At 38.8% G+C, this 17,135-nt stretch overlaps 1 protein-coding gene across 9 annotated transcripts in view; it reads right to left on the bottom strand.

Moving 5' to 3' along the window:
• The window catches only part of MYPN (myopalladin), a 389,049-nt gene that overhangs the window by 51,604 nt on the left and 320,310 nt on the right, over nucleotides 1-17,135 (bottom strand). For all 9 annotated transcript variants that reach the window (XM_029609689.1, XM_029609690.1, XM_029609692.1 and 6 more), the window contains 2 exons: nucleotides 5,728-6,327; nucleotides 2,846-2,996 (listed from right to left, as the gene is read on the bottom strand). In XM_029609689.1, coding sequence (XP_029465549.1) covers nucleotides 2,846-2,996; nucleotides 5,728-6,327 — 751 coding nt within the window. The remainder of the gene's footprint in view (nucleotides 1-2,845; nucleotides 2,997-5,727; nucleotides 6,328-17,135) is intronic.

The following is a 17,135-nucleotide window of genomic DNA, read 5'->3' on the forward strand; positions in this document are numbered from 1 at the left end:
CCAGGAGTGGCAGATCGCTCCCGAGCCCTCTGCTGGACCACAAAGGGGGCATCGGGAGGATGGCACGATGGGGGGGGGGGGGGGGGGGGGAGAGAGCAGGGTGAGGCGGGGGCGGGCAGAATTTTGAAGCGGCACTTTTTGCCCTTTCAAAATTCTGCCGCCTGAAGTGGCTGCGAGCGGCGGCGGTGCCCCCTAAGTCTCTGCGCTCTAGGCACAGGCCTAGCTCGCCTAGTGGTTCCTCTGGCCCTGGAGAAGAGGCATGGAGGTGGCTTGTGGAAATGAAAGCTACTATCTGGTGATTTATACCCTTATTCAATAAACATACACAAGGTTAATGCAACTCCAACATTGCTCTATGCTTCAACGGCAAGAGGAAAGGTGGGAAAAAGGATTTGCATGCACAAATAAGCGTGGGAGTAGCTTGCTTGTTGCGGCAGTTACTACCCCAAACCAAATAAGCCTGATACTTCACTTTCAATGCATATCCAAGTAGCTCTCTGCTTCAATGGCAGGGGGGAATATAGATGAGGATTTACATTCAGACAACTACTAACAAGGACTGAACTGCATAGTCTGGGTAAACAAATAAGTGTGGGAGTAGTTGCAGCGGTTACTACCCTGAACCAATCAAGCCTGATTCTTCACTTTGAACACACATACAGCACAGCTCACTGCTTCAATGGCAGGGGGAATAAAGAAAAGAGGATTTACATTCAGACAACAACCAACAAGGACTAAATTGCACAGGCTGGGTAAACAAATAAGCATGGGAGTAGCTTGCTTAATGCGGCGGTTACTACCCCTAACCAATTAGGCTTGATACTTCACTTTGATGCAGCTCCAGCACTGCTCTCTACATCAATGGTGGGGGTGGAAGGAAATTAAAACCAAAAAGTTACCAATAAGGGCCCTGACCTCAGTGGTCAGAATAACAGATAAGTATGAGAAAAATAAGTGTGAAAGCTTGCTGGGCAGACTGGATGGGCCATTTGGTCTTCTTTTGCCGTCATTTCTATGTTTCTATGTATGTTTCTATGTTTCATTTTTCTTTCTAAAGCTCAGCAATTTATTTTGCATTTCCAATATATATATATAATCAATGCTACATATTGTCTTGGTTTATACATTTCTTATTTTGACAAATTTTCTTCTTGTACATCTTAATATTATCACATGGTATCTAGATGTCAAGAGGTGGGAGATAAGTGAGTAAGATACACCTGAGTTTAACTGATCCAAATACATAAAAAAATATAATAAAACAGGGTGTGAACTGCCAGTGTGAGAAGTTGGCAAGCAAGAACTTGAGACCAGAACTCAGCTTAGCATGGAAAGACATCTGATTAACTGCATATGTACAACTTAAGAGAATACAATGAACTTTTGCTAAGTAGGCCATGATGAGCAAAGAGGGCCTGCCACTGATCTGATCCAATAAGAGCCTGATTATGAACTCTGAAAAGTCAAGTGTGCCCTGAAAGTGAGATGAGCCAAACATTTACACAATTTCGAGCAGAAAGCATTGCAATGGATGAGAGGAATTGCTGAGAATTGCCACAGAGAGTCCTGACAGCACGGAGGCATGCCCTGCTGAAGATTTCAATTTGGCCAGACTTCTGGAGCACCTAAACATCAAGGGATATAAAGCTTAGATGAGGTTAGAGTTCTTGTTTGGGGGTTATCTGACCAGCTTTACAATGAGCAATGAACTAATGGGCTTAGCTTTTTTTTTGGCAAATATGGTAGAGCCTTGGTCTTTTGAATTTGCTAGTGCTTAGAAGGCCAGTGTTTAATGCATTTATGTACCAAACATTCTTTGAATAGTGTTGCCACCAATATAGCCATAGATTATAAAATCTTTCATCCAGCAGGTGTCAGTGTGAAGCCTCTGAGTCCAGGGTGTAGAATGTAAAGGAACTGATTAGCCTGAGTCTAACAACTCTGGCTAAGGATGTGTTCAGAAACTAGGCCTAAGAAGACTCATAAGAACATAAGAACATAAGAAAATGCCATACTGGGTCAGACCACTGACACTGACACACCACAAAAGATGTGGATTAGCTCAGTGAAAGCCATTCTGTGTTGCTTTGTGTGTTGTGGTTTTAGGCAGGGACAGGGGAAAGGTGCTTTTCCTTCCTCTCAATCACGCAGACGCTTCACGGAATAAGATAAGAATGTAGCAGACTGTAACAGACAGAGAGGGAGTTCCCACTCTGGAGCATGTTTTGGGAAATTGTATGTGTCTCTCAAAATATGGTTTCAGATGTGCAGATGAAAAGGATATAACTAATAGAAGCAGGGAATGGAGATGGCAGAGGAACAAGACAGCGAGAGACAATTCTCACTGACAGAAGAAACTCTGCTGCTTTAATTATGTTTGCAATACATTATTGTCATTGCAATTATTTTCTTTGCTATATCTGTGTAATTTGTGCTGCCTTTAAAAGCTTAATCATAAACACAGCTTATCCCAATATCTATTGTATGCTGACAGAGTGTTAGGAAGAGTGTGAATATAGCTTTGTATTTTCTTAAGTAGCAGATCTGGTCAGGAAAAGAGCCTGCAGGATAACGTTTTGTGTCTTGAATACAAGCAGCACACTTGTGGATCTCATCAAAAGAGTTGCCTAGGAGATACCAGCCCTTTGTGTCTTTGTCTTTTACTACACTCACCCAGAGTGAACCTGCAATAATCCTGTTAACAAGGTAGGCAGAAGTCATTTCTAAAATGACAAGAGACTTTTGTAATACAAGAAGCAATCATGTTATGGAAAGATGTTTAATCTCAGTTCAATAGCCTTGAGCATCTTCAGATACACATCTGTTTTAGTCACCAATATCTTACCTGGAGATACTGATTATGTGGAGGAACATCCTCTCTAATACGCAGTTTTCTTTCTAAGTCACGTACAACAGCATCCTTATTACCACGAATAGTGTCCACTGCCGCCAGCCTCTGCGATCTTGGCGTTTTTAATATAATCCCTGCTGATGGCCTGAAAGATAAATCCTTTATTGAAAATACTGCTAGAAATAGAGTGAATAGTTTCATATAATTATTCAGTGAAGCATTGTTTCCATTAGTAAAAGTCACTGTCAAGAGAACTCTGTTTTGTATGTGTGACCTAACCCAAAATGAAGATAGCAAGAATTTTATTATTCTTTTTTTGGAAACTCTCTAATCCTGTCAATTTACTTGAGCAAACATGTTGAATAATATGAGGATATTTACTTAACTATATGGTTCTATTTTAAATCTAAAATGGATGAAAATAATAATCATAGAACATATACTTTTTAGGGGTCTAGTAATAACATGTTCAAGCTGCCAATAAGTAAAGAAAATTCCTATTCGATTGAGTTTCCCATAACTTTATCTTTTAAGAGGATAATTTTCAAAGCCACTTACACACAGAAAACCCAACTTTATGCATGCAGATGACTCTTTGAAATAACTCTGGTGGGTATATGTTTAAAAGTATACATATAACCCAATTATACATGTAGTTTTATGTACACTCATGGCAGACATTCCTGGGGGTGGAGTTAGGGTAGAAATAGCACTTACAGGCAGTCATTTGGATTTTTTAAAATCTACATATAAGTTTACACACAGAAGTTATGCACTGCTAGGACCAACTGTGCATGTACAAGGGAACTTTAACCCAGCACTTTCAAAGTGAGTTTATGCACATAAAATCACTTTGATAATTAGTGATAAAGTCTGCGTATAACAGGCACATGTAGAATTTACTGCTATGAACTGTGTTCTAAATTACCCTCTAAGGGGGTAATTTTCTAACTGCCTACACTGGTGCAAAGTACTATTTACCTGTAGACTTTGCCCCAATTTTCAAAGTGAAAGTACCCACATAGTGTCACTTTAAAAATGATCCCAAGAAAACTACCTGCACACTTTTACACCTGCTATTTTGTGTAGGTAGTTTTCTCAGGAAGAAATACATACATGCTTTTGAAAATTCAAAAGCAAGCAATTAAGTGCAAGTCCCTTCCTAACTCCTCCCCTTCCCCAGGAATGCCTCTTTTCACTGCAGGTATATGTGTAGAGTGGCACTACATGAGGAGGTTTACCCACACAGAAGGAGGGAAATTGTTTTATCTGTGGAAATGGCTTTCAAAATTACCCTCCCTATTTTAAGCAATGCACATTTGCATGAATGTATGCTGACTAGCAAGTTTTGTCCATTCAGTTTTCTTGTTGATACCACTTCTAACTTCTTAGTTACTACAGGGTTAAGTCAGCTGCTAAAATTCAGCTTTTGATTGCTTCCTTTGGCAGTAAGCATCATCAGACAATACATTGTGGTCTGACAAAATTACAAAAAGAAAAACAGTACAAGTTTCAGAAACCACTTTCACTAGGCAGTAAATGCCAAAGTAAAAAATTAATTACAGCTGATAAACAGCAATAGCCTGGCTGGGAAATCATAAAAAGAAGAGCAGCACCTAAGCATTTCAAGAGTGTCACTTATAGCAAAATGTCTTCCTTCAGCAAAGGCATACTTTTTACTGCATTAGTGGTTCACTAGAAATGCAATTTTAGGACAAAATCTCTGCGTATAAGTGACAGGTTCACAATTGTTCCACAGTTCTCTAACTTGAAAAACCAGCAGTCTGAGAATACCATTCTAGGGCTTGCCTTTTGAGAACATAGTCAAGGACTAGTTTTCATTGCAATTTTGCTACAGGCATGGGATAGGGGAGAACCTTTGGAAAACAGAGCCCTGCATGTTTCACAGGGCCTTTCCCACATTCTCAAGCATCATAAGAAGAAAAGTTGTAGAGAAATGGAAGTTTACCTGTGTTCTGAGTGGCTTTTATATAGATGCATAAATTGAACGCTATGCTTCTGTAGGGTATAAACCAAGATGTCTTAGCCTTCTTGGTTTAGGTTGACTACTAGATATATAAATAAAACTGTGATGGTCCTAAGTTATTTAATATGACTTGAAATGAAAATATCTTACATAATATTTCCATTGGTACAACTTTTTCATTCTTAGCCCACATCTCCTAGTGAGATATTGCAATATCAGTCTAATTTATGACTGAATATTGTTCTCAACCTTATGATTGCATAGTCATTATGACTGGCACAATAACAATTTACCTTTAACCCTTTTCATTGCAACTATGTTTTTTCATAAGTTTTTTTTTTTCAGAACATCTTATATCTTTTAAGGTACTTAGAAGTCTAGTTTCTGTGGATATTTTCTATGTTACATTTAGTAGCATTTGGTAAATAGTTTTAAAATGGAATGTATCCCACCATAAAATTAATTTTATATTGTTTAATATTGTGTTTGTATTTTAAATTATTATAAATTATTGCATTTTGTTATACTATATATTTGCTTTGTAATCTGCTTTGTGGTCTTTTAAGAAGGCAGAATATCAAATTGAAAAAAATGAAAAGAAGAATTTTCTATGTTAGGTATAAGATAAGAAAGGCAAATATAATTAGTCCAAGAGTTTGATTTCATAATCTCATATGAAAAAAGGTGATTTATTTAAATGAATCTGACTATTAATACTGCACTGTATGGTATAATTTTCCTTTACCAAGCATCACAATGTAATTAATACTTCCTTTGACACAAGTTAACAGGAGAAAATTAATTGACTGATAATATGCCTGATGCTTGGTTCTCAAAGTATCCAAAACTGCTCATCTTAACATGCAAGGTTAGCTCTAAGTCTACTTACAAAACTGGTGCACTTTTAGGCAGACCCATAGCATTTGTTGGTGGTGGGGTAGCAGGTAATGAAGGCAGTACAGCACTGAGAAAAGCTGCTGGGTTCTGAATCCGAATATTTGGAGAGACAGGAGGTGGAGACATTGTTCGGGCCTGAAATTGATTCTGGCTAGAGTAGTTCTGCAGGGGAGGAGGCAACATGGATTCTTTTGAAGTTAATGGAGACGGCTTAGTTCTGCCTGAATACATTGGTTGGGACTGCAATTGCTCTGATGAGGAGGAACCCAAGAGATTTTCCTTCCTCTGTGTCCTCTGGTTTGCCTGAGGCATAGAGTTGAGTGCAGGCGCAGAAGAGCTGTTACAGGGAACTGTTTGGGTCGAGGTTACAAGGAACTGTTTGGGTCGAGCATAGGTGAATGTTTGTTGAAGAGTAGTTTGGGGCTGTTGGTAGGCAGTTGATGTTAACTGTTGAATAGAGGAAGCAGTAGAGTTCAAGACATTCATGTTAAACTGAAAGTCTCTTGTAGGTGAAGAAAATGGTGATGATGGCTGCAGATGCTTCTGTTCAAACAAAACCTGATTGTGAAGCTGTTGTAACTGGACAGGATCACTGCATACAAACAAAACAAAGATCAAAAGCATTTTCAATATAAGCTGTAGTTCACAGTTCTATTGCATGCACTATAGGTGTACATTTCTCACCTAATGGTGTATGCCTGCTATGATTTTTCTGTATCTTCATTTGACATTAGCAAACTTTTTTCATATATCACTTAACAACTTTTTCTAAATCCTTAGAATAAATTCTCTGACCCAATTACTTTTAGAAAATGCTTGTCTATTTGTGAGACAATTAATGTTCAGGCAGCAGAGCAATTTGAACACAAATGAAGACTGGATACCAGGGCTAACCACAAAGGAAAGTATCAGTGGAACTGAAGATGAAATATCTACAGTCTTTGAGAGGAAAAATAGTCACTTTAAAATTTGCATTAAATCTATACTAGTGTTAATACTGTAGTTAGAACAATAAATCACAATTCTATGGCAATGAGAAAATCCGCTTTTCTAAAGAGAGGGAGGCATTGGCTATATAGGACATACATTCACCCATAAGCTCTGCCATTAGGTTATAGGGTTTTAACCGCACATTTTCAAAATGAAATGAAAGAAAACAAACACAATTTTGTACATTTTGCTTTGGTTTCATTTCCCAAAGCAGCTATCAGGCTCAGTCCTCACTCCACCCCCATTCCTCCCTCCCCTATTGAAAAAACTGCACCAGTGTCACAAAAAGTAAATATTTAAAACCCTCCTTGGGCCTGCCTGCTCCAGACCCATCTTACCCCATCCATGGGTCTTAAGAGATCCAAATAGAGCAGGAGCAATCCCCAGACACATTTGCCCAACTGGGTCTGTATTTAAAAACGCCACTGACTGGCCATGAGGCTGATGCCACTTTATTGAATGGATATACAGAGGTTTTGGGGTGGGGCTTTATTTTTTAATTTTTTTTTTCCAATAGGGGCAGGAGACCCCAGCTCTTTCCTTTATTTTTAATTAGATTTTTCCCCCATTAGTTTTTAGTTTATTTTTGTTTCAAATAAACAAAATGGAATGAAGTAAATTGTAAACAAAATGAAAACAAAAAAAGCAAAATGAAAACTAAAATGAAATTTAAAAAATGAAAGGCCTGATTTTCAAAAGCATTTATACTCTTAAAAATGGGTATTATACCTGTGTAATGGGCTTTTGAAAATTGCTACAATATATGCCATTGAATTGTCCAAAGGATCTACTCACATAAGTGCAATTTATGAGGATAAATGGCTTTTGAAAATTGCTACAATAGTAGTTACATTTACATGTATAAATCATTTAAAAAAAATTACTCTTTAGTGCACAACCCTACTATATATAAATAGCCATACTTGCAGGAGTACATTTTCAAAGGGTCTATCAGGATCTCGCATGTGGACTCAGCAGCAATGTGTGTAGATTTGCTGAAATCGTGTTAGTGGATTTTTCGTTACCTGAAAGTATGCATGCACTTTCAAGATTTTAGCTGCATTAAAAAAGGGGCATAGTTGTAAACAATGCATGTACATGTTGCCCACTTCAATGACCTCTCTGTAAAGGGAGGCTTTGCTGAGTTACTTTTTTGATCAGGGGGAAGATAAGCTTCAGTGCCACTGGGGATTTTTACACAGATCTCTAATCACTCTCCAGATGGTGTTCCATTAAATAACATTGCTTAATATTCAATTGCTTCAATAGTGACAGTCTAAGAGTGAATTTACATGGAAATGAATCTGTTCCTTCCATTTGTACACTCACAAGCTATACATTCCTTTAGGATCCCCTTTTCTCCTCGCTGGCAGATCTCCTCATGTGCTAAGGATTCCTCTATTCTCTTGTCTCTAGGACAATGTTTCTCAAATTGATCCTAGCCAGTTCAGGTTTTAGGATATCACAAGGAATATGCATGAAATAGATTTACTGTAGATCTCCTGAAAACCAGACGGGTTAGGGATACTTCAGGATCAGCTTGAGAAACACTACTCTAGGACACCCCTTCATATCTGATTTCTAATGTTTTGTTCTGCCACAAAGCATTAGATCTAGTACTGCACAGGCATACCCTCTCCTCTGAGGTATGGTACCGGGTGGGCACCATGAACACTAACTGGAATAGTTAGTGGGAATCATCTTCTCTCCAAACTATAATGGTCAGGTAGGTATGTAGTTTTGAGATTCCTTACTGGCACACTTCTTGGAAAAATCTTTTCTGATCTAAGACAGGATTCTTTCCTCCTCTGAGAAAATCCTTTGATCCTCCCAGAAAGTGGGGAAACTCAAGACTCTTCCAACTTTTTAGGACCTCAAGAAAAAAATCAAATATAAAAGAATAGAAAGTATTAGACTTATTCCTCTCTTCTGAGTTACCTAAAAGAAAAGAGACAAACCCTGCCAGCCTCAGCCTTTGGTCTAGCCGCTCATGCTTGTGCTTTGTGTATGTCTTTTGCAGCTCACTGCAGAGGGAAAAGAGAAAGAAAACTGCTCCCTCTCTTCATATTACCTCTCTACTACCCACCGACTTTCTAGAAAACTCTAGTGGTCTCTACACTGTTCTCAGAACAGTCCATTCCAAGTGGGTGCTCTTACAAACAGAACATACCAATCTGTTAACACGCCTCTCCCTTGTACCTTGTTGAAAGGGATCCATCAGCTTAGTAAGGAAGCACAGGGGTCCTGGCATACATTAACGTTCCAAAAACATACAGGACATGCCATGCATAGTAGGCATGCTGCTAACGCACATACTTTATACCATAATTTAACACCACATGTCTATGTGTAGCAGTATAACAAGCCAATATTCAAATGTGGGTGCCTTGTGTTTGACAATGGGCTGGGCTTTTTTGGATTCAAAAGCCCTCATGTACTTCTGCTGTTAGGCATCCCATTGAAAACCTACCCTGGTATTCAGCCTACATATAAACAGCGTGTAGTGTGTGCATATATATATATATATATATATATATATATATATATATATATATCTACAGGCATATTTTCTCTCTTCTCATGTTTTCTTAACAAATATGGGGTAGATTTTCAAATGTACGCGCACGACCCAGTGCGCACACATATATGCCCGATTTAATAACATGTGCGCGTAGGCGCATGCATGTTATAAAATTGGGGGTCAGCGTGCGCAAGCGGGTGCACAATTGCGCACCCTGCGCGTGCTGACGCCCGCAGGCTTCCCCAGTTCCCTCCCCCCTAAACGAACCTTTCCACCCCTTCCCCTAACCTATTCCCCCAGCCCTATGTTAATCCCCCCCAAAATCTTAACTCACCTTTTGCGCCTGCCTGGAGGCAGGCGCAGGTTGCACGCAGCAGCAGCCTGCCGGCACGCGATCCTCCAACACAGCGGCTTTTGTAAAGCCCCGGGACTGGGGCTTTATGCGCTTCGCCAGGCCTTTATAAAATAGGCCCAGCACGTGTAGGGCTTATAAAATCAGCCCCTATATGTACAAACTACAAGCATAACTTCAATGTTAATCTCAAAAAATAAATTGTGAGGGGTGGGCAATTTTCAGCAGCATGGCTTGCTGAAAAGTTCATGGGCACCTTTGCACCTGTGGACCCTGTAGGTAGTTTTTCCAAAGGGACACTTCCCTGCTCTTTTATGTGGGCAAAAGAAGGTGTTAGGTTGTGGGGGGGGGGGGGGGGGGGAGGGTAAACTAATCTGCATACATTTGAAATAAAATCTTTTGTACATTGCTTTCCCTTCCTCCCCCAAACTATCTTCGGCCCCTACATATGGTTTAGCTGCTGTCAGGGAGACAATTTTCAACCAGGGCAATCTAGCTGAGCAATCACCACATTACCTAGCTAAATCTCTTTGAAAATGTTCCACTGATTTAATATCTCATACTTAGGAGACTTTTTTTTTTTTTTGCATAAAAATTGAATACAAATATTTTCTTAAAAGTGCCTTGGCAGCGATTCTATGTATATGTCTTTCAGAAAGGACACTGGAACACATATTCCATGTATCTCCTGACTCACCTACTTCCTCTGCAGCACAACTACTCCCTGGAATGCAATGAAAAATGTTTGGAAGGCTTAAAGAATTAAAAATATATTAACAAGCACAGTTTTATTCAGACAGGACAAAGATGCCTGCTTACTACATGTACTTTTGAGATACTGCACAAAACATACATTTATTGAATCGATACATTAGTGAGGTAATTTATTAATTTATTTACTGTATGCTTTTGGGGAAGGGTGAAGAAGAGGTGGCCCTGGCACCTGAGCTTCCACCTGCTGTAACTGAGCTAAGGCACCATGAGCCTTCATTTGTAGCTACTTGGGGGGGGTTCTGCATTTTCAATCCCTATCTAGGCCAGCCATCGCAAAGACGATCTTCAGCTGAGAGGTAGAGATAGGTGGTTCCCTTTGGAACCTACTACATGAGTATTTTATTTATTTATTTATTTATTTATTTTTCTATACCTATGTTGGTATTTACCTTCACACTGGTTTACAATGTTTTTGTAACTAAAAATCATAAAAATACAATAAAAATGTAAACCAATCAAACAAGTAAATGTACGTATAAAGCACTCTTAAAATTATATAAATGAATCAAATCATTAAATAAATGTTAGGAATTAGGAGTACTTTACTACTGGTAGTATGAATCATTTATTTGCTACAAGATGTGTGCAGTGCATATGAGATTTAGTCCCTACCCAATGGAGCTTATGTGCACCCTGTTGCTGATGTACAAATCTAGTTGGGATTCCCTCTCTCCTCATGACTCACATGGTGCCTCCACAAAGCCTCTAGCCTTGGCTGGTGCGAGAAATAGCACTAGCCCTGGCACCATTTTATTTTTTAAAAGAAATTCCATGCTTTTTCTTTTCCAAAATATATGGCTGGTCATTTCTGCCTTTTATATAACTAGAATACTCTGTTTTAATTTTGAAAACAGTAATGCAAGAGATATAAAACTGCACCATCAAATACCAGGACCTCGGTAAGGAACATACTAACGAATGGTGATGACATCTTTGTGTGAACATTTGAAAATCAATGCAAGAAAACAAGCTCTGGTTTCATTGAGTATGTGACAGTGTGCTTTAGGATGATCATATGTTTAGTTTTATTTTAATAAATTTGATATTGACTTTCAAACAATATATCAAAGTGATTTACAATTAATATATAAACAATTAAAATACATCAATTTTGCAAAACATGCAGAACATTAAAATACATCAATTACAAAAACACATACACACCATAGACATCTATAAAATATAAAATAAATAATACTAAAAGACAAATGACAGATAAAATCCCTAATCCTCTTAACTATTCAGAAGTGTTGACTCATACAACTAAGCCCAATTAAATAACTGCTAACTCACATGATAGTCAGTATATGCTGGAGGAGCACCTGGAAGACCTGCTGGTGGCATGGTCTCCGTGCTTGGCCCCTCCTCAATTCTCCCCTTTGAAGCTGTTGCACGTGCCAAATGCCGCACACCTCCCGGCTGCTCTGCTGCTGCAGAGACACTGGCAGCCGTGGGACACACCCCATGCCCCCTCAAATAGACTGGTGCTGCAAACCCGTACCCCAGCCGCTCAGCCATGCCATATGGAGGAGCACCTGGAAGACACTTAAGAACATAAGAACATGCCATACTGGGTCAGACCAAGGGTCCATCAAGCCCAGCATCCTGTTTCCAACAGTGGCCAATCCAGGCCATAAGAACCTGGCAAGTACCCAAAAACTAAGTCTATTCCATATTACTGTTACTAGTAATAGCAGTGGCTATTTTCTAAGTCAACACTTTGCTATATTACTTTATGAAAGCAAAAAATGCCTACTTGAATGGAGTGAAACTGATGTAATTGTCTGGATAAGAAATTAGCAGCCCATCACTGATGGTAGTTCAGGTTTAGTGAAACATATCTTTTTCGTTCATGTTTCATTGATGATATAATATTATCATATTCCCTACAAATATAAGTGAATCTGGTGATAGGTGGCTCTTGTTGAAACACTCCCAACTCACCATGAAATCTGGGAGAAGAGGAAATGTTTACCACCACTAGCAGTGGTATTTATCAATCATCAGAAGTTACTGCTTTAAGATGTGATAGATAAATCTATCTATTATATTCATACCACCACAGTATGGCAGGGTTCAGTTTGGCTTCCTGGGAAATTAGTCTCCTCTCTTAACTCCTTTGTGTTTAGAGTCAGGATGATTTTTAAATCTAACAGCAGCAGCTCAGAATTTACAAGCTCCATGTGGTTAATAGGAATTAGTTGTTTATTGTAAACAGGTTCATTATTTTAGAATAAGTAAATTGCTGGTGTTTTGAGTCATTAGAATGCATTATTCATTATGATTAGTGCCAGTGCTATTGTCTCTTTAAGAGAGAAAGCAGATCTCACAGATCTAGGTAACATGGACATAGTCCATATGAAACATTTTAATGTTTTTCATTCATGGCCAAAAAAAGTAGCAGAATGTTCCAAAAAGATCTGTGTTTTCCAGGCAGTATAGTACAGCTTGTTTTATTTCTCCCAGATGCTTCATGTGTAGCATAAAGAGGCACATTTATTATATAACAAGGAGACTTGCAAAGCAGACAACGGTTCATCAATTTCACTTTTTCTACCAACAGTATTTATTTATTTATTTATTTGTATTTCTATACCACCAATACCTAGGCCCTAGGCAGTGAACAATAAAACATTCATAATTAAATCAGATTGATAAAATAACACAAAACAAATTCAGTACATTACAAAAGAAAGCAGCAACAACTCAGAGCTTATTCAAATGCCAGCCTGAAAAGATAGGTTTCCAACATCACCTTGGATGTTTTTGGTCTCTGCATCAGCTGCAATTCTTGTGGAATGGAGTTCCAAAGCTCCAGAGCGGCTATGGAAAAGGCGCACTCAAGCATGTCAGCAAAGCTTGCCTGGCGAACTGACGGGACATCGAGGAGGCCTCTCTGTGCAATCAGTGATATTATATGCCCTGTTCATCCTCCACTCCCACAATACATACTATTGTATAAAGAAAAAGTGTCTTTTTGAATAGCTTTCTGAGAAGACCACTGTAACAGCATATGTAACCAAAGTAGAATCAGTGAATTTTTTGTTTATGGGAAATAGTGCGCCCTGTTAACACATAGCGTACACTATTACCAAAACAGGCCTCTGACAGGACCTGGCCTTAGCCTAGTCCCATTACCGAGGCCTGGTACGAGGCCAGATCACATCACAGAGGCTCAGGCCTAGACTCCGTTCCATCACAAGGGCCCTAGGCTGCCTTAATACATACAAACTCATCTGCAGAGCATTTGAGGGAGGAGGGGTGCATTTCCTAGGCATGTACTAGATGAAAGTGTGTACCTTACTTTGATATACTCTACCTATTTCAGATTTTACAAGAAAAAGACTGATCAGTAACAGTTTTCACAACCAGAGCTCTCCTTGAAACAGTTCCATACCCACAAACATCATATGTAATGATACTCAATTAAAAGGTTTCCCCTCTTTAATTTATTCCCACCTAGCTTTAGTTTTCATAGTCATGGTCTGCTGTCATAACTAGAAGCCTCTTATTTTTTATTGTGTATTCTGTTTGTCTGTCTTCACTAGATTATAAGCTCCAAGGAGCAGGGTCTGTCCATAATGTGTCTCTGTACAGTGCTGCATACATCTGGTATGTGCTATACAAATGATTAATGATAATAATAATAATAATAATAATTTTCAAAAGATACATGTATAGGCAGCATGTTGCTAATGAACCTAACTTTCCACCCCTGTTTTGCATTGCTTAAATATGTGTGCCCATTTACCTGCATACTGCTATAACCCAATTTTCAAACTCAATGTACATGGATACCTTGTGTTGGAAAACTACCGTATTCTGTGCTGACTTTCAAGTATGCGCATAACTTTACAGATATTACTAAAAATGTGTCCACAGTTGTTTTACTTTGTCTCACCTCCTAATAATATCACACTGTATACTTCTTTTGTTTGTAGAGTAGCAAGTACATTAAAACCAAGAGTGGGGAAATGAAAACAAAGAGAAAAAGTCCTTAGGAAATTCAAAACATTATTCTTTGTAAGATTTTTTGATCATATTTGGGCAAATTACAGCACTATTTGGCTTGTTTCTCCCGACTAGAAAAAAATCCTTGGCAAGGAGAGAAGGTTGTTCTTGGATCATATAAGCATACTATAACTCAGCACTGCTTTCAAGAAAGCAGGAGATGTAATTTCTGTATAGTGCATTGCAAACCAGAAAGTAACACAGTCTCCCTTTCTGCCAATATAATCTCCACCAGTTTCAAATCCTTTCCTCCAGTAAAGTATTATTCTCTACAAACTGAACATACTTCTTCCTACTCTGTGATCCACTGCAAGACTCTCTCTTAAACTCTATAATAACTATGTCATGAAGAAATTTTTTGAGGGACCATATAAGGGTGTAATAAATAATTCGGTAATATCTTTTTGAAATTTCAGGTGTGTATATAAAGTGGATCTTCCCTTCTCTATGTGCTTGTTGACTCCTTTAAAGAACTACAACAGAATAGTGAGACATGTCTGATTTCCTTTCACAGTAGCCATGTTCACCCTTCCCCAACATATATTTATCTACGTGACTAATTCTACTTTTTATTGTAGATCAGGGTATACAATTCTTTTCACTGAGAGATACATATCAGTTAGGTTTTCAGGATATACCTATCCTAATAAATATGCATGGAATAAATTTGCATGCACAATTGTATACAAATCTATTTATGCATATACATTACAGATATTCTGAAAACCAGACCAGATGTATCTCTCAAGGATAGGAGTTGGATGCTCCTCTTGAAGATGTTACCAATTTTCCCAGAAGTTTAATTATCCATTCTTCCCTGGGTTACCTCTAGAGTCCTTTATAAATATAGGTATAACATTGTCAATGTTCTGTCATCTGGTACCAAAGTTGTTTTTAGTGACAGATTACACACTATTGTTAGCAGCAGTACAGTTTATTTATTTATTAAAAATACTTATATTCTGCCTGTTTGACAAATTCATATTTAATTCCCTTTAAAATTCTTAGGTGAATGCCATCTAGTCTTGTTGATTTGCTACTATATAAATTATTAATTTGTTATAAAAATCTCTTCTGTTTTACTTAAATTTGAGAGAGATTCATTCTCTAGCAAAAACAATTTTGGTTAGGGAAACAACCAAAATCATTTGTGGTAGACAACAGTGCAAATAATTAATTCAGCCTTATCTTCCATGAGTGTATCTTTCATATACTGATTATCTAATAGTCTCATTAAATCCTGCAAGCTTTCTACTTTTAATGTATTTTAAAATTGATTTATTATTAGTTTTATTTCTTTAGCAGGACATGCCTCAAAAACCTTTTTTGGTTTTCCATTTTATAGTTATGTGTTTAATTAGTAAGTTTATATGCCCATCTATTTTATTTTATTTTATTTATTTATTTATTTATTTATTTATTTAACAGCTTTTTTATACCGACATTAGAATACACATCATATCAGTTTACATCTCAACAGTAGGTGGAAATTACAAAGAACAGGGGCGGAGGGGACACAACAAAGAGCAAGAGAATAGGAGGCTCTTGCGGGGAGCTTGAGAAATGGAACTAGGAAGGAAAGAATAACTTGAAATGGAACATATTTACATAATTACAAAGAGCGTGTTGCATGGAGCGATGCGAGATTGGTTGGATGGGTGGGCGGAACAGTAATTACAGAAGTTAGTCTGGAAAAGCCTGGTGGAAGAGCCACATCTTTAGCATTTTCCTGAATTTAAGTGGGCATGGTTCCAGGCGAAGGTTTGAAGGTAGTGCATTCCAGTGAGTTGGGCCAGCAATTGAGAGAGCACAGTCCCTTGTTGCTGTGAGTCGGGCCTTCTTGAGAGGTGGGACTTGTAGGGTGCATATGAGGTTTGCTCTGGTGGGGCGGGCCGATTGTGTGAATCGGATAGGTTCGCTGAGCCAGGAGGAGTTATTTTTGTGGATGGATTTGTGTATGATAGTGAGAGTTTTGAAAAGGATACGGGAGGAGATAGGGAGCCAGTGTAGGTCTTTGAGGATGGGGGTTATGTGGTCTGTTTTGCGTGCATTGCTGATTATCCTTGCCATTGCATTTTGTAGGATTTGTAGAGGTTTGATGGTGGAGTAGGGGAGTAGGGGAGTAGGGGAGGCCAAAGTACAAGGAGTTGCAGTAGTCAAGTTTTGATGATAAGGTGGCTTGGATGACGGTTCTGAGATCATGTGTGTGGAGTAGGGGCTTGAGCTTTTTTATAACATTGAGCTTGTAGAAACTCCTTTTAGGCAGAGCTAATGTGTTTTTTTAGGTTCAGATGTGAATCGATTAGAACGCCAAGGTTTCATACAGGGGGCTGAGAGGTGAGGGAGATGGTCGTGGGGTCGTTGTATGGAGTTTGAAGGTTTGGTGGTTGTGGATGAGGAGGAGCTCAGTTTTTGATGCATTGAAGGCAAGTTGTAGGGAGGTGAATAGTGAATTAATGGATGAGAGGCATTTCTCCCAAAAGCTTAGTTTTGCAGATAATGATTGACGGCGAGGGATAATGATTTGAACATCGTCTGCATAGGTGTACAATTTGAGACCAAGAACTGAAAGCTTGGGGGGGGTCAGGCCAAAAGTTCCGGTTGGGTCCAACGGGGGTCCCGGAGCGACCTCCTGCCACATGACCTACCTGTCACGTGGTAGGAGCACAAGATGGCGCCAGTGACCATGTGACAGGGGCTGACCAATGGCACCGGCAGCCCCTGTGACACAGGCTATCGGCGCTGTGAGGAA

The sequence above is a fragment of the Rhinatrema bivittatum genome, chromosome 7 (genome assembly GCF_901001135.1).
Source record: "Rhinatrema bivittatum chromosome 7, aRhiBiv1.1, whole genome shotgun sequence".
NCBI classification, from domain to species: Eukaryota; Metazoa; Chordata; class Amphibia; order Gymnophiona; family Rhinatrematidae; genus Rhinatrema; species Rhinatrema bivittatum.